We start from the raw sequence: 18,375 nt of genomic DNA, 5'->3' as shown, positions 1-18,375 counted from the left end.
TTTTTTAAAGCCAAAAAAACTGGACGACTGGAAAGCAGGAAAAGTTTAATACAAGTAAAATAATAATAATAATAATAATAATAATAACAATAACAATAATAATAACAACAATAATAATAATAATAATAGAATAATATTTAGAGGTAATATAAAGATTACAACTGTTTTTTTTTCTTCTATGTAGATTTTTTTTAATATTATTTATTTATATTCTTTATTTTAATGAATTATTATTAATATTATTTCAACAAACAAAAACTGGTGGTGGCTTTAGCACAGTATTGATATAAAGGAATGAACCTTGACTTCAGATCTCACGCATGTCCATGTGTACTGAACATCACAACCTGTGTAGATGTTTACCAGCTCGAATGTTTCTCCAAGTTCCTCGTGGACCTGAGAAGGTCTTTAAAGAAGTTGCGCTTTTGTACTAATTGCTTCTGCAGGACGATTACTCATTCGGCTAGCTCTGTGCTCATCAGGGGTGCGACGGAGCAGGGCTTCAGCGCCGAGTACGCGAGTGTGATAAAGGAGAGGAGAGGAGAGGAGAGGAGAGGAGAGGAAAGAAAAGAGAGGAGGGATGGCATGGGGGAGGAGTGGTGTGTGGTGTGGACTAGAGGAGAAGTCCTCTTTTGGATTAGTGTGAGCTCCTTGGCAATCTGCATGTGAATGAGCGTGAACAGCTTTAGCCGTTAACCCCCTCCTTCTCTCTCTTTCTCTCTCTCTCACACTCACACACTTATACTCAGAGAGAGAGAGAGACAGAGAGAGAGAGAGAGGTTCATTAGCACACAGACTTAACACTCGGTGCACCTTCTTGGAACAGGACGCTGAAGTTTTTTTTTTGTGCCAACAACCAGAAGAGAAAAAGTTCAGGAGATAGAGAGTGTGTGTGTACTGTCTGTGGTGTGTGTGTGTGTGGCGTGGGTTGATTTTCTTTGTCGAGTCGCAAGGAGTGGATTTGTGAATGAGAGAAGGTAAGAATCTGCTATCCTGTGAGATTGTTCTCTGGGGTTTTACTTATGACTGAGCATGCTGATAACAATGCAGCAACACACACACACACACACACACACACACAGTCAGGGAGAGTTTTATTGTTTTTCTCTTGCATAGTACTTTGCAGAAGCAGATTTTATTCTTCTTTGAGAGTTGTAAACATCGCTAGCTTTCATGCTGAGCATTCTGGGTAGTTTCCTCTGTCTATCTTATAATCAGACGCAGTTCATTCATGGGAAATGGACTAAAACTCAGCAGTAAACCAGCAGGAAGGATAAACACGTTTCTGAGTCATTAGAGACTCTGTTTATTTCTTGTATAGCAAAAGGAGTTTATTTGGCTGTGACTGAATCAACAGGACGCATAAATTATTTAATCTTGGCGCAGATTATATCATTAGTGTTCTTTTGAGGGGAAATCGAGTTAAAAAGTGTGCAAGTTTCGACCAAGTCGGATTACAATATACATGCAGCATGTGTAAAAACGTTTCCTTTTTTGCACAAGGTTCGAATTTGTCTTCTGCAGAACTTGAGCAAAGACCGTTTGTCCTTTGAGGAACTTTTACCCCCTAGAGTGTAGGACTGAATTAGCATAAAAAGTCTCTTAGCATAGCAAAAGAAAGAGTGAGAATTCAACAGAATTGGCTTCCATTGTTTGTATTCGGAGGAGCATGACTCTCCGAGCTAGTTCAATTCAGTGAAGTTTTCTCTGATAAACACGTTTAACAATGCACATTGTCACGAAGCAGCTTTACAGAAATCTAGATGTCGATTTAGATTGCTAATTAGGAAACCTGGAATGACACTGGGTTAAAAAAAAATGGATAGCAGACACCACTTTTAAAATATTACTGTATACAAGTGTTCAAACAGTAGTCTTTTTTCTTCCGTTAGCTCTTTAGCTGACTTAACCTTGAAGAGTAAAGTTGGAACATGGAATTGGATCATATGCATTTTCCATGCGTTCATGCTACGAAGTGTGAAGTGTGCATTTTTGGGCCAGAGGCACACTTGTTTATACATTAAATTATCAGTTTGATTTTGTTGCATTCAAAGAAAAAGTTTGTACTGTGTAATTTCTGACCTTTGACCCAGGAGACATATCAGAATTCCTACTGAGAAACTTGGCACAATCTATTTATCTCTGAGTTCAGCAAGTGACGTCAAATCTGCGTGGCTACTCTCAATATCAGCAGTTATTCATAAACTTCTGCTAACTTCTTGTTTTTGGTGTGTGTGTGTGTGGGGGGGGGGTTGTTTTGTATTGCGGAGTCACACCAACATGGCAAGAAGAAGTTAAACAAAGGAGTGTCTGTTACCTTTAAACGGATTACACTGTATACACATTTCCTTTGAATTAATAACTGTGTATTTATTTGTTTGCTGTCTATAACAGTGACTATACAGGTTATCATTTTGAAGAGGTAAAGCTTTAGAGTTACAGTTCGTTGGTTAGCTTGTTGCTGACAACAGACAATCTTAGACGCGGCATATGTCTTTTTTTTCTACTTTAGTTAAATGCAGCACAAGTATAAGCAGATTGTGAATACAAGTCCTTGGATACACATGAGAATTTTGAGACCTAAGCAGTTTTAAGAAGTGGAAATCTTTAGAGTATCCATGTTGGACCGTCCACACCTGCAGGAGCAGAAGCAGAACATCAGGAACAGACGTAAATAAAACTTGTACCTTCCAGACCTCTGACTCAGAAAAGCCAAATAAACTTAAAATTTCCAATCTTAACTTGGAAATTTTTACACAGAAAGTCGACAAGGCGTCCTCGTCCACGAGTTCTATTAGCACGCGCTGTCAACAGAAAATTAAGTACAGCTTCCGTAAAATAATAGTGTTTACTTCAGCTCTATCAGCATGACCAAAGAGGAGTTGATTATATTTGAAAATTATATATCTACAAACAAAGTTTGCTCTTTTTTGTAGTTTTAAATGTTCCAAGATATAAATACTATGTAGTTCCAAGATTCCAAGACAAAATCTAGTGATCAGATGACTGTGAGTAAGGCTGTGTTTGAGCATTTAAGCTAGAAAGCACTTTATTTTCTGCTTCTTGGATTGTATTCTCTCTAAAGAGTAAGTTAACTTTGAATAAAAGTGTTAACATACACAACCAGGTTTGATATGAAGTTTACAATTCGGTCTTGGAGACGTAGTAAATGCCTGTGAGTCCATACTTCATTTTAATGTTCTGTTTATGTACTGAACTGTAAAACAGGGACAAGTCAAGCCGACCGCCACTTGTAAATTTTATGGCCCTGTATCATCAAGGTTGTTTCTTTCAGTCTAATAAAAAGGTTTATTTAAAGTTCCCCTACAACTGATGCTATCAGACAAGGTAGAAACTCCAGATAGCAGGTGGACTTTGATAAAAAAAAAAAAACAATAAAAACAATTAAATAAAAATTATTTTTCATATTTTGAATAAAAATCATATTTTCCGAGCATCATGGTCACGTGGGGTAAATAGAGTGACTCTAAATTCTAGGTGTGTGTGTGTGAGAGAGAGAAAACTAAAAAGCTTTAAAGTACTATTGTGTTACAGATCCTCACAATCCCTGGGTCCTCACTAAACATATACTGGTATTATTATAATTTCAGAGTTTGATTAGGACTGTAACGAAATAAGATTAATATCAAATCGGGATATTCGTAAAATCACAACACTTATCGAATCGCAAGGCAAATTGAATCAGCACCTAGGTACCGTGATAGTATCGTATCGGGTGATCCCTGGTGATTCACAAAGGTAAATTTTTATATAAAGTTGGTCGTAAAAAGGTATTTCAAATACAAATATTAAATGAAGCCAGAATGATCAATAATCCGTTTATTAATCAAATAGCATTTGTTCATGTCTTCCCTTTATCCGGTTGACCAATACAGAAAAAAAAGTAACTTCTGATGGTGAAACGGGTCCGATCCGACGATGAGGGGTTAAATATCCATACAAGAACGTTTGCTGGACTTTTTCATTAACTTTCTGAGCTAACGTTACCATTTAATAATAACATTAATGCTAGCTAAAATAAATTTACGTCCTTGCAAACACAGCTACTTTGAGTTTCACAGATATACACAAGGAGTTCGGGGGAGTGCTCTCGCTCTGTCGCTCAGTGTACGTTTTGTCATCCTCATGGCATGTGTATGATTTGTGTCAGTCCTCGGAAAACAGAGCGACCGGCGGCTGATTAAACACAGACCCAGGCCTGCACTTCTTCGCTTCCAGTGTTCACTTTACTCTTTAATTGCGTTTTTTTTTTTTTTTGAGCACTCGTTCACGTCGTGTCAGTCTGTTTGTCTTTCTCATGCGTCTGGAATACAAGGCCATCCCTTTGTTCCCACAACCCAGTCTGTTTGAGACGGTCCATGTTTGTCCACGTCTCTTCTTTGTTTTTTTTTTCTATATTGCTGACAGGCCACATTCTCCATCTCTTTCTTTTTCCCTCTATTGTGATTCATTATGACACTGTGCTAACTGCTCCGAATCTGAAACTATATTCAACTGAAAAGGTGTCTATTTTCCGCCACATAATACTAACTTGAGATTATTGAGGTCTTTTCAGGAGACTATTTTTGTGGGTTTCTTTTCTTATTTATGTAACAAGCTAAAAAGTATAAAATAAATAGATTATTTTGGTAATGTTCTCCTCTTTCACTAGCTCGTACGACCACAATTCTTTTAGCCTTGTGACATGATGTCTGAGTGAAGAGTATATTTGAGCAGCTGAGACTTTGGTTTTATCTAGCACTTTGTGGTAGATACATGCACAATGCACAATCTTTTTTTAATTTTCTGTAAGACTGCACCTCTGATGAGAAATTGTTGGTGTAATAACAGGTTATTTGCTCCACTTCCCCCACTTTTGTCTAATGCATGTTAAGGTTATTCGGAAATCCTCGGCATATGTCGGTAAACTGGTAATATATGGCCGTACGCTGCCTTTGAGGGCTGTCTGAAACTGGGTTTAAACCTGTACATTTATAGATGCAGACTTGTGATCAGTGTGGGCAGGAAGCTATCAGGGCAGCTACTGTCTGCACTCTTGCTACCCAGACAAGAACTCATTCATCTTCAGTAAGCACTTAATCTTGCTCAGGGTTGCTGTGGATCCTATCCTGAATCTCAACACGGACAGAAACCCCAACTCAGAATCGAACCTGGGACAGCGTGGGAAATTCAGCACGGGTACTTATTTACAGCGTCTGTGCTACCTCTACAGCAAACTCTAGCTTGCAGGTTGTTTCCTGTTTTTCAGCTTGACTGAACTTGATGCTTAATCTGACTCTCTATTTCCTGAGAGATATTACAAAACGCCTTACACACCACTATGTCTTAATGCGCGACTCGCTATGCGTGAAGTCACTTTGAATCTGCAGGCTTTGCATGAGCTAGAACGCTCACAATCCAAAACATAAAGAAGACCAGGGATGCACGAGCAGGCCCCGAGTGCACAGCATGAGTAGGAGTATTATCAAGGAAGTCAACAACATCCTCGCTTCCTCACTGCCTCAGGCACAAACACGTCAACACTCTTCCACCGTAACTCGTTTCTCAGACCATTTAACGAGCGATGGGTTTGTGCCCGGAGGTAGAGGATTGCGATACAGCAGATAATCAACATGTTTGGAGACTGACACTTTATTTTTGCACTGGAGATTCTACAGACTGTTACCCAAGCGCTTTCCTGATTGCTTAGTGGTGCTTCACTTCCGATGCCAACATCATCAGTGAATCATCACGAAAATTGTGTGTCAGACTTAAAGTCTACCAGTTTTACACAACCGTCACTGATTTGTTTGGGCGAATGTTCATCACCATCACGTCAATAAGTCGTACACTTATTTCACACAAATGCACAGCTGATTTGCATAAAGCCACACCCTTAACCTTGTTACCGATGCTTTTAGACAGAGACTCAGTAGCCACGGGTGTTTCCTGGAAGCTTGTCAGATCATCCTACACATCCTGCGGTGCTTCGATACACGTATGCACTAACACACAGCCACACAGCTTGAAAGTAAGCTAAGGCCAGCTGTAATCTGAGGTCATGCTGGTTTCGTGGCTCGCATTAAAGCTTGAAGGTTTACACCATATGCGACCACATTGTCATTTTAAAGAATCTTCTGTCGCATATTATATGAGCACCCTGCCGGAATGCCATGGGGGTAAGGTGACATGACTAAGGATTTGTTTCGGACAGCTTTAGCATGCTGACTTTCTTCTTAGCAGGCTCTTAGCTGGATGACGGTTGCCTTTGCTAATCCTCTTAGCACGCCAGGGCGTCTTAAGACAGACATTTGCTTCAGACAATTTTTAGTGTGCTGTAGTGCTAAAGTGGTTCTTTATTCCTTAGAAAACGTTATTTCTTTCTTTGGTGCTAGCGATGTATGCCTTTAAGAAAATCTTATTTCTTAGACTCATGCTCATGATATTATTCTAACCTCAGATGTCCTGACAATCCTCTTACCAGACTGAACAGTTTTCTTGCGCATCAACACACTTTTACTTTTTTGCCTCCCGGTGACGGCTAAGTCGGTATCGCTGCCCGACTGCCTTTCATGGCTCAGACATTGAGCTCTCAAGAGTGAACTCTGTTCTATAACGTCAGCAGTCTCTCAAGTGCACTCAATCGGGCTAAACAAACTAAAGCTCAAACTGCAGAAAATGTTTTTTCATTGATTCCTGCTGGCTTTCTGTGCAAAGTTCACTGCGTATAGCAGATGATTTTCATGCTAGCCCCAAGAGATATGTGCAAAGTGGAACTCAGCCGGAGACAGGTGAGCGTTCTAGGATCCAAAACATTCTGCTGTGAGATTGCTATGAGCATGATTTCTGCTAATTCTACATTATGACCTCATAACTTTGAAGGTTTCAAGAGAAATGTGAACCACTGGACTCTGCTAGGACATGATTAGTTGAGTCACAGCTTCCTGTTAGTGATGAACAATTGATTTCCAGGATGATGTGAAAAAGTTTCGGCACCCATGGGTTACCAGTTTACTTTCTTTTAGCATATTTAGCATTATTGGAAAGATTCCTCCGTCCAACTGTATTTATTTGTATTTTATTGCTACTACAATGATTAGCATTTTAACATATCTGCTTTTAGTGTCCAAAAATTATCTATATATTTTTTTATTTTCAATTATTAGCCTTATTTAATAATATTTGCTGAGGTGCAGCATCTCTTTTTTAATTTTTGCTCAAAATTTTGTATTAATTGTATAAAACTGGTACAAAACCAAAACTTTGTGGAGAAAGCTAGCTTGCTAACTAACTAGCTAAGATTTCGTTAATGTTAAATTTAGTTTGGATAGAGTTAAATAAATCGCTGAGATAATAAAAACAGAAGATTTGGATTTCAAAATTCCATGTTGTTTCTATTAGTGATTAAAACAAAGCTAATTTATTAGCACCTATTTAGCTGACTAGTGGAACATGAACACTTAACTGGGTTTCTTTACCATTTAGCATCAGTTAAAGAAGATTCGATGTACTTACGTCACTAAACATTATGGTTATGTTTCAAGGTGCTTGCAAAGACTAGACATTATGCTAACATATTGCGTCTTGCCTCCTGTTTCAGAGACGGTGCAGGAGCTGGACCTGGAGCTGGAACAGCCCGTCCGGATGGAGGAGGAGACGGGGGTAGAGCTCCAGGTGGAGGAGGAACATGAGGTTAAGAAGGAGAGCCCTTGCGTCGTTGGGCCCAACACGCAGGGCGTCATCAGAGGCAGTGACCTCTTCGGCTACGTAGGCATCGAGGCCGTACTCGATCAGATGAAACGCAAGACCATGAAGTCTGCCTTTGAGTTCAACATCATGGTGGTCGGTAAGTTTTCATGCAAAAACGTGCCAAGTGGATTTTTGCCGGGAAATGACCTCAAATGCAAATCCTACATTTCGACCTTATAACTGTTATTTGCATGAAGGTCATGAAGGAAATGTCGATGACTTTGATTGCAATCATGGACAAAACAACTCAAGACCTTTACACTTGTTGGGACATTATTTGTCGAGTCGTGCTTCCTGCTAGTGAGTTCATGCTTTCCCGAATGATGTGAAAAAGTTTTGGCACCTATGGCTGAACAAACAGCTTTTTTTTTATTATAAGGGTAAACAAATTCGTGGGGAAATTCCCAGCTCAGGACCACAGGGGCACACTGTGGTGTGGACTCTTTGCATGTATCATAGTGACACGTGGCATGGAGTAACACTGAGGTAAACTCAAGTCTCAGATGTTGGCAGAAAGGCAGAGGGGAAATACAGTGGCAGGTGAACAGGAAACGCTGGCGGGGCGTAAGTGAAGCAAAAGTCTAGCGCTCAGCTCTTTTACAAACCCTAACAGTAGAAGTGATTAGACATAAAGGAGTTTATTCAGCTGCAAAGCTCTTGTTGTTGGTTTCTGGTGAAACAATTTCTTCTACAGCAAGATGTTCAGTTACACTCGGCACTTGTTTAATTCCAGATTTGGTTGCATTAGATAAATGAGTGCCTGGGGAAATTTCACAAATTGAATCACACCAGTTTTCTCAGAGCGTCTTTACGAACTTAGAAGAGTTGATCATTCTATTTCAAAATAAAAGTCTATGGTGTTTTTTAACTGGAATTTGTGGTTACGATGGTGTTTAAAATGATACATTTAAATAATACAGGTTTTTATGAAATAGATTTTCCTTCGCTATAGGAAACAGGTACAGTCTGTAAAAATTAAATGTAGTCTCAGATCTGTTGTTTTAGGAATAAATCGAGCAAACAGATGGACAGGGTTGTTTACAATTATTATTTTAGATTACAGGAGTTTTTATATAATATAAACTGTATGCAGACAGTTTATAAAGACTTTTTCTTTATCATCGTTCTCTCCTTCATGTATTTCTTCCTTCCTTAATTCCTTCTTTTTTTTGTTAATTTGTTCTTTACCTTTCATTTGTTCTTTTCTTTCTTGTTTTCTTACTTCTTTGATTCCTAATTACTGCTCAATTTTTTTTCTCTACCTCATTTTTGTATATTTTTCTTTTGTTCCTTTCTTCCTCTCTTTTTTCCCTCCTCAATATTTTTTTTTCTTTATAATCACCCATTCTTTGTGTCTACCTCTATTTTGGTTTTATTTCTTCTTTTCTTTCTTCCTTTGTTTCATTTGTTCCTTTCTTTCTTCACTGATGCTTTCTCATCACACTTTCTTGTCATCTTCGTATTTTCTTTCTTTTCTTTTCTTTTTTTCTTTTCTTTTTTTGTCTAATCTGTTTAGTGCTTTAAGTATTTATATTTCTGTATATCACCCAGAGTGGGTGTGGCCTAAACCCAAATGTTTTCATCTTATGTGTTTTTATTTCCTTATGTAATATAACCCCAACCTCATTTCTCATTCAACACGAACCACTTGGATGCACAGAAAATAAAAAGAAATACCTAAAGCACTAAACAGATATACGTACAGTGAGTGCGCTTAAGTTACAGCTCTAGTGTACACTGCTGCCATTGTGAACACAGCTGTAAAGATGAGGTGGGAGGCTGAACGTGCGAGGCTTGGAGACGTTTCCTCTCTCAGCTCGGGTTCCAGGCCCAGCATTCTCTCTGTCTTCAGCTCCTAGACATAATCTGGGTGTCTTACTGGACCACTGCCTTGTTCGAGATCACCACGCTATCCACTCGGAGCCAATCAGAGCTCAGGAGCCTCCCTGTAAGAAGTGTGTGTGTGTATAACCTAATTAAAGTGCTGTGGGGTATTGTTATGCTGTCGAGGCGTCTAACACCCAGGATTTATGATTGGATCAGTGTAGCATATTCAAGCCCACTTGCCCTCTCTCTCTTTCTCCTTGCCAGGTTTTCGCTTGTGCTTCTCATCCTTCTGGTGCTCCTCTGGTGTGAAAAGAAAGAGACGTTTTGGCAAATGCCTTAAAGAGCATTTGAAGAAATTTTTTTTTTTTTTTTTTTTTTTTTTTTACAATTTTTCTAAAAATGTTTGTGGGATTTTTTTTCCTTATTTTATTATATGTTTTTTAAACTGTATGTAGGGTGCCAATAATTCTGGAGCTGATTGTATTCGCAATATGTTACTATTAATATTATGCTGTACTGGTAGTTTCCACAAAATCCAAGACATTTCTTCTACTTGTCCTTTTAAAAATGTTTGAACTCAAGCGTTTGTTTTTCACTACGTATTTCTGTTTATTTCTTCCTTTTTTTCTTTATTTCTTTGTTTATTTTTTCCTTTCATCACCTCCATGGCTATTTCTTTCCTTCCTTCTTTTATGACCTCTATTTCATTCCTTTTTTGGGTTTTCTTTCTTTTTCCTTAGCATTTCTATTTCTTTCTTGACTATTCCTTACATTCTTTTCTTTCCCTACCCCCGTTAAATTCTCTTTCTTTTCTTTTGTCTTTTTCACTACCTCCATTTTATTCCTTTTATCTGCTGTTCTTGCAATTTCTCAATTTCTTTCTTTCTCACTATTTCTTTTTTGTTTCATTAGTTGTTTTTCCCCCTCTTTATTCTTTCCTTTTTTCTTTGCCCCTTCTCTCTCCATGTCTTTGGTTTGGACACAAGCATTGTATCTGATTAATTTTTTCTCATACAGACTAAATTTACTCATTTTACAAAGTAATTAACTCAGTGACGTTACACTTCCCTTCATTGCCATCAGATGGCGTTAAAAACAACAGAACGCCCCTTTAATGCTCACGCCGCACCGTGTTAAGGGTGGGCTTTATTTGTTATACTGTTTCAGGAGGTATTTTTGGGTTGTGAAAATGTCAAACACATTTTGAATCCTGTAAAGTGTTCACAGTTACAGAATTCCCTTGGGGAAAAAATTCCCACACCGCTTCTGCTCCGTCTGTCGACTCGCTGTGCTCTACTGAAGTGTGATATCTACAGCTTCAGCTGTTTGTTAGCGCGGCGCTACGCTTCATGCCTGCTGCTCTGGACGCATATCAAAGGCGACCGTCTCCGCCATGTCCCTTTATGCTTCTTTTTCTATTCCTCTCTTTTCATTCACTTTTCCTTTCATCACGTAGGAACAGCGCTCAAACAGTGACTCTAGAATTATTCTCACACTCGTTTATCTCTCTCTCTCTCTGTCTTCTTAAAGCTTAATTATCTAACACTGAACTTTCTCTCCTTACTAGTTAGTTAGCATAATGCAAACGAAGTCCTGCGAGATCCCACACCTTGTTGTTTTTTCTTTCTTTCTTTTCACACTGAAGCATTTCTTTGCTGATGTCCTTACCGGTCGTTTAGCATAATTCGATTATTCAGCTGCTTTTCAATCTCTTGGATCGTCTATCAATTAGCATAATATACTTAGCATAATGCTAACAAACTCATTTGATGCTTTTAAGTCACTCTGAATGTTAGCAATGTTAGCAGGTGAACTTTGAAGGATCGTCGCATCATGTTCTTCCTAATAATCTAAAAAAAGGTGTGTGTGTGTGGGGGGGGTCTATTAAGTAATGGGCTAATTAATGAGCTCCTGCTTGCACTTGGGTCTTTTTAGAGCACAGGACATTAGCATAAAATGAATAGGAATTAAATTAGTCAAGCAGATTGTTAACCTCTGCATCACCCTCGCTGTTAGCTTTTTAGAGCATGCTTTAATATCTTAATCTTTCCTTTTTTAAAGTCTATTAGCACGGTGAAAGTCAACTGCCTTGATAATGATTCGCATACTTTATTAGCTAACAAATTAAATTATTAATGAACTAATTTATTAGCTAATTAAGGCTCTGGTGGATTGTTAGCCTTCTAACTGTATTCCATTCGTGATGGATTCTTCATTCTGAGCATTTAGGATAATGGAAAGTAAATTAGCACTGCTAGCCCTTTCGGTGTTATTTCATCTTTTCTCTATGATCTCTAGAAGCCTGTTAGCAAAACATATTCAGTAATCAATGCTACTTAATATACTCTAACTGTAGTTTTCTAACTTTTCTTCATAGTGTAAACCATTTAGAATCTATCAAACTAACTCTTTTTAGGACCCTGTAAGTGACCAGCTAGCAAAAAACAAATAACAACTATCCATGTTACAACCGTTAGACATTTTTCTTCTTTGCCTCTTTTGCTTTGCTAGCATAACTATCAGCTAACTACCAGTCCACACTTAGCATTTTTCTTCCTTCTTTTCTTTTTAGCAGTGCTAGCATTTTTTCTTTGTGTGCAGCATTTTGTTTGTGTCCCTTTATACATTTTGTTGAAAACAGATCATGCAGACTATTAGAAGTGTTTTTGTGTTTCTTTCAAGAGCTCATAGCACAGACCCGCTAGCTTGGCTGCTACCTCAAACGTATTAGCATTTTAAAGGTATTTTTGATCATACTTATGTTATTAGCAGTGTTTCTGTTTTTTTTTGTGAAAGATCTTATTTATTTTTCCTTGGGTTGTTTATTTTATGTTATTTATCATATTTTAGTGACCAGCTAGCATCTAATGTGTCACACTAGCCAGCCTAAAGTGACTCATATCTGATTTCTTAGGGCTGTCTAGATCGAATACATCTCTGATATATGGTCATGTGACTTGAACAAAACAGTCTGATCAGAATTCAGGTGACTTTTTGCCTCTGCACATGCACGTGACGTTTAATTGGCATTGACGTCATCATTTGACTCAAGCAGCGGTGGAATTTCCGATATGACCACAAAATTGGGACAATTTGACTTCCAATGTGATCGTAGCCAATGGTTGCTAGCCATGTTCGATTAATGCACACTTGTTAGCCATTTTTTTCTTAGCAGTGTAAGCATTTCTTGCTCTTATGAAGCATCTTTAAACATTTTTATTTGAGAATATAAACATAGTAGTTAGTAATGGATTCACAGGAAGTAAAAGAGTTGCTGCTAGGTTTTTTTTTTTTTTTTACGTATTGAAAATGTTTAGTCATGCTAGCATCAATCCGATGAATGTATTTACCTGAAAAACGCTAAAATATCATAAAAGAATGAGTCGCTGCTAGGTTTTGTTTCTTTATGACTAATCCAGCTAGCGTGTTAAAAATGCTAAGTCATGCTAGCATCAATCTGACAACTTACCTGGGTTTTGATAAAGGTTCTAAATGAGGGTAATAAAGGAGACATATCAGGGTATTAATTTGTAATGAATGGAAATTCCAAGGGGCTGAAAGATGGCATTTAGTTTCCATACTAATCCTTAGCTTTGCTAAATATCAATTCTTTTTGCGCACACTTGGACAAGTTCCGTCTGCAGCGCTTTTACAATCCTATTAATCTCACAGACAGACATCGAATTGTTTTTCGGGACGTGTTCGATGTTCCTGGACTCCCTGTAGAGCAACAGACGGTGGGGTGGGGGTGGGGTGTGTGTGTGTGTGTGTAGGTGGGGGAGGCGATGAGCGTGGAGCGTCAGGTGTTAGAAGGTTTGAAGACACACACACAAACAGGATGAGCTCAGCATGTGGCTGAGTGGATAGAGAAAAGAGGAAATCATGTGTTTTTCTTGTACTTTCTTTCTCATTTTCCTACCTCCGTTCACACACACACACACACTTGCACAGTAGTGTAGTACCACTGAGGTGAAGGGTCTCAGTAGATTACACTCCAAAGTGGAGGGCAAGACCTTTAACGTAGCCTCGGGTCTCAGAGTGCTGGGTCTCCTCCGGTTTTCCCACAATCCCACAGCCCGCGCTGCGTAACATGTGGAAGGTATTACAGCCTCCGCAGTGACTCCTAAGCCAAACGGAAACCTGGAAATGTGTTACGTTGCATGTGATATGAACGAACGACTTGGACCGGATACAACAACTATGTTAAAAATGTCTGAAACGTCATAACATTGGACATAACATTTTCTTTTTTGTGCCACACCGCAACTGAATTATGATTGGTCGGATGGTGTTGATTAGTGTTGATTAACTTGTGAGGGTTTCTGAAAGGAGTTGTTTATTCATCATGTGTGGAAGGAGTCTCCAGTGTGAGACAGAAAGATACAAAGTGAGACTGGAATTCCACAACTGTGAGAACGAGAAAGAGAATTTGTTCCCACAACTTTAAATGGATCATAAAAAGGATGAAAAATTCAAAAAGCTGCTCTAGTAATGCTGCCTGCCAGCCTTTCCTCATGTTCGTCCTGGTACCAATCTTAAGCCCCGTTTGGAGGAAGCATTTTGTAATTTGTTCTTTATAGCAGGAGATGATGATGATGAGGGTTAAAGTGCTTTCAGGTGTCAGTTAGCCTTAAACACGCGCGCACATGCTGTGAATTTACGACTGGCCTTTTGTGACCTTTGAGAATGAAAATGACAGGCTGTTGCCACGCCGAAGCCCCGAGACAGGTTTTGTCAGCGCATGACTCAAACGACATCAGCGCAGCGGGTCTAGCCTGAATCCTTCTAGACTATGAATGTTTTGGACTCACGGCATCATGATGATCAGGAGAATTCATCATCTAAATGCTCCTCTAAATGTCCTTTAGTCTGGGCTTTGAGAAGGATTTTAAAACATGTTAAAGGAAAAGAAATTCAAGTAGCCATTTTGTATATAAGAGTAGTGATGCATTTCTGTTTTGAAATAGCGCAGCACTTGAATTTCACATTCACACCACGTGCTCATGAATAATTCCTCCCCACTTTCTTGCTGTCCAGCATTCGCATAACTATTATTATTGTACAGAGTTTCCAGCCTTCGATACAGCTAGGTGCATACTGCCACCTGTTGCTTTGTGAGCTGCTATAAAACACACAGAAGAAGAGAACGAGAAGTCAATCTTCGCGCTATGCCTAAGATGACTGACATTTTGGAGAAAAATTTCAAGAGCAATGCTCTCACGTGCCTTCATACTTTATCAGCTATGGCTGTGTAGGTCCAAGGATGAGAGTAGCACATGCTACATGCACAGGGAGATTTCAATGGAGACAGGCTGCACCGATGATGTTACGCTCACCTCTGTGTTCAGGTACGAATGGCTTCCATATCTGGTTTGATCCGTGCCTGAGTGCACCGTATCATGCTCGAGACCACCTTTTCCAAACAGAAAGCCCAGGACGCTTGTGTTCACACTGACCTAGATGAACCCGACTTTGGGGTTAAGTGTGAAAACTTCACTTGACACTTTTCAGAAACTTTTACTGTCCAGGAGCATCTTATTTCTAGAATCTTCAATCAATCCTTAACAAAGACCCAAGTCATCTTTTTTGATTTCATACCAAAGATCAAACTTCAGCTTTAAAGTCAAATTTTTTTTATAAAACAAAAAAGGGATTTTTTACTTGTCAAATTTCACTTGGTCTGCTTCTCGGTTGCATTTCCATGGAGCTGTTCGGATCCGCTGAGCTGCTTTGAAGTGCGCGAGAGGGTCTTGATAAGAATCTCTCAGCGGTAATAGCTTCCCTCCGTCCGTGAGTGCTGGCGTGAGTGAGTCATTAAGTGGCGGAGCTCCCCGTGGCTTTGTGCCATCGGCGCGTTTGGCCGGATGCCAGACAAGCCTCTCGCGCTCCTGCGCTTGGACCTGACCTGTTACATCACGGACAATTTGCAATAAGGGGGATTTATGTGAGCCGCTGATTGCGCTGGTGCTCTACATGGCCGTGTCTTCATTACAGTGCAACGACCTTCATTTTTATCGTTGGGAAAAAAATTGGTTATGGAGTTATTACCCAGCGTCTCTATAAGCGTCCACGGCTTTTTTTTTCCGAGAAAGAGAGTCAAAGGGCATCCTTTAAATAAACATGAACAGGGTTTAGACACTACATTTATTTTCTTAAAGGTGGAGGCTGTGACGGAGTACTGACAGGACAGGATTGAAGCGATAAGGAAATCTGAAGTTTTTATAGTTACAGCGCTGGTGTTGTGCAAATTTCCAGATATCTGGTGTAAATCAGGAGAAATGGGCCTTACAAATGATGAAAATAAATGTATATCTGTACCGTTCCTGCTATTATTACACATAAATCTTCAAATTGAACATCTAACTTTCTGTGGTTTGAAATGAAAGAAAAAAAGAACAGATCATATCGTCAACACACTGTATATAAGTTTGAAACCTGAACCTGCATTTATGTGCATGCTAGGATTGGAGCCGGGGCCTTGTTTGTGTGAAACCCAATGAATATGTTTTGTACATTGCACATACATTAAGGATAGACATGTTCATGTTAGAAGCCAGCTAAATGACTAATAACAAATTTTTGCTAGCCTCGTACTACTCGTCTAATGCGTCAGATAGTTTCTCTTTGCTTTCATTCTGAACTTCATAATGTTCTATTATTCAGAATATTGTTGTTAAATGTTAAATTCCTGCATTTCTGGTTAAAACTGCATAATAATTTAGGCATTGGTTTCTATAGTGTTAGTTTCTATAGTGTTTGGAGTTGGTTTTGTCCATCCGTATTCGATTGGTGTGTAAAAGAAAGCAAAAACCAAAAGATGCCACTCAACTATGAATGTCTTATGACACACACACACAACAAAATTCTCTTTATACAGAGGCAGAGATGGGACAGAAATTTCGTCCCAGGAGAAAACTGGGTGTAATGTTACGGCATAAGACGATACTGTCACAAATAAAAACAGAGCATTTGAATTGCGTTATGATGTGTATCACTGTATGTATCACACTGACAGAGTGTTTCATATCTTAAAGCAAACCTATTAATTACGTTTAACATTCAACTATTTAAACCGACACATCAAACTTACATCTCTGAGCGACGCAGTGAGACGTGAAAGTGATTCATTAAGTTGCTTTGTGTCATCTTTTGTTCAGGTCAAAGCGGCCTGGGAAAATCGACACTGGTGAACACGCTGTTTAAATCCAAGGTCAGCCGTAAGTCGTGCACTCCCAATTACGAGGAGAAGATCGCCAAGACCGTCCACCTGCAATCAATCAGCCACAGTGAGTCTCCTCTCTCCTTCGCTCTCTCTTACACAAACACACACAATCACTAATACTGTTTTGATCTCAGACTTTTCCCTTGAATCAATCATCACCATGCGAGCAAACGTGAGACGCGTTATCTTTCCTGTGAACCTTGACTTTATATAAATATAATAAATGGTTTTATTTCACGGCAACACACACACAAGATTGTCTGTGCAAACTGTTAATGGTTTGTAAGAATGATGGAACAATATGATGTTGCGTAGATGATGAGTTTATAAGCTGCAGTATTTATATTGTAAGGGATTGTGGGATTTTATTTGTATTTTTTTTAATAACCAGGTCAACATCAGCAATAAAAAAACTGTAAAGCATAAAATGTAACACACACATATATGTAAATACATATAGGCATATATAGTGCCCTTGGTTTGACCCTCCTGCTAGCATGGTGTGTGTCCATGCACAGGAAGGTCATATGAGAGCAGCGGAAATGAATTATTTCAGAACACCTAAGACCAGTCATATTATTTCATCTTATTACTCTCAGGTCAATGTCCTCATGATATGATGATATGACCTGACATGATTAAAAAATGAAAGATTCAGAGAAATCAAATCAAGCCAAGAGAAGTGAATGTAAAGGTTTGTGGTGTTTGACTTGGACCCGAACCAGACACCTGGGATATTGTGTATGTGTGTGTCTGTGCGTATGTTAGAGAGAGAGAGAGAGAAAGAAGAAGACGAATTAAGATGCCTGTGATGGGGGACAGATTAAGAATGATCCATCATAGAGAGATGTGGCCCTGGCTGTCATTAAGAAAAACCTGTCAAGGAGGCTGGTAGAGAAAGAGAGAGTGCCGCATAGGCAATTTTTCATCCCGCGGGTCAGAGGATGACTCTCGCTCCAACAGAGGACATCATTTATCTAAGATAACAACTGGTGTCTGCTTGAGCATGAGGCTGTGTCTCCTCTTACATTCTCTCGCAGCAGTTGCATAAAATCGTTGACTCGATGACGACATTTCTGACCTCTGACCATGGAAAAAGGAAAAAAGCTGCCTCAACTTGAATTCCTGCTCAGAAAACTGTGATCTTGATTCACGTCAAGTTCAGGAAACGACATCATGTCAACATGACTGCGCAAACAGCAGTAAACACCTGATCACATTATGAAAGTTTGTAGATGACGGGAATCACCAGGGACCATCCGATACAATATTCACACATTCCTTGGTGCTGAAATTTCAAAACCTTTTACTTTAAAAAAAAAAAAAACAATTGCTGAATTATATAAGTAATTAACTGTAGGTCTGCACAATTTTAAGATTCAAAGAACTTTATATATTTAGATATTTAGATATTAATCTCAGATTATTAATCTCAGAGGGAAATTCCTTTGTCTTGGTTATACAGTTGCTCTGATTAATTTACAGGGAAGAAAGGAAAAATAGATTAGGAAAAAAATATATTAGACAGAAAAAAAATTAAAGAAAGAAAAAAAAAACAATAAATAGAAGCAAAATAG

At 38.9% G+C, this 18,375-nt stretch overlaps 1 protein-coding gene across 5 annotated transcripts in view; it reads left to right on the top strand.

The window, feature by feature from the left end:
* The window catches only part of septin12 (septin 12), a 64,725-nt gene that overhangs the window by 37,749 nt on the left and 8,601 nt on the right, over window positions 1–18,375 (top strand). For 4 of the 5 annotated variants that reach the window (XM_053514407.1, XM_053514408.1, XM_053514410.1 and 1 more), the window contains 2 exons: window positions 7,601–7,846; window positions 16,734–16,862. In XM_053514407.1, the coding sequence (XP_053370382.1) occupies window positions 7,601–7,846; window positions 16,734–16,862 (375 nt within the window). Of the gene's footprint in view, window positions 1–832; window positions 978–7,600; window positions 7,847–16,733; window positions 16,863–18,375 lie in introns of those variants that run through there. The other variant, XM_053514409.1, reaches the window with a different exon arrangement.

This window comes from Clarias gariepinus, chromosome 16 (genome assembly GCF_024256425.1).
Source record: "Clarias gariepinus isolate MV-2021 ecotype Netherlands chromosome 16, CGAR_prim_01v2, whole genome shotgun sequence".
NCBI lineage: Eukaryota > Metazoa > Chordata > Actinopteri > Siluriformes > Clariidae > Clarias > Clarias gariepinus.
Note: the sequence above shows the minus strand (reverse complement) of the source record. Positions and strands in the feature narration are given on the sequence as shown.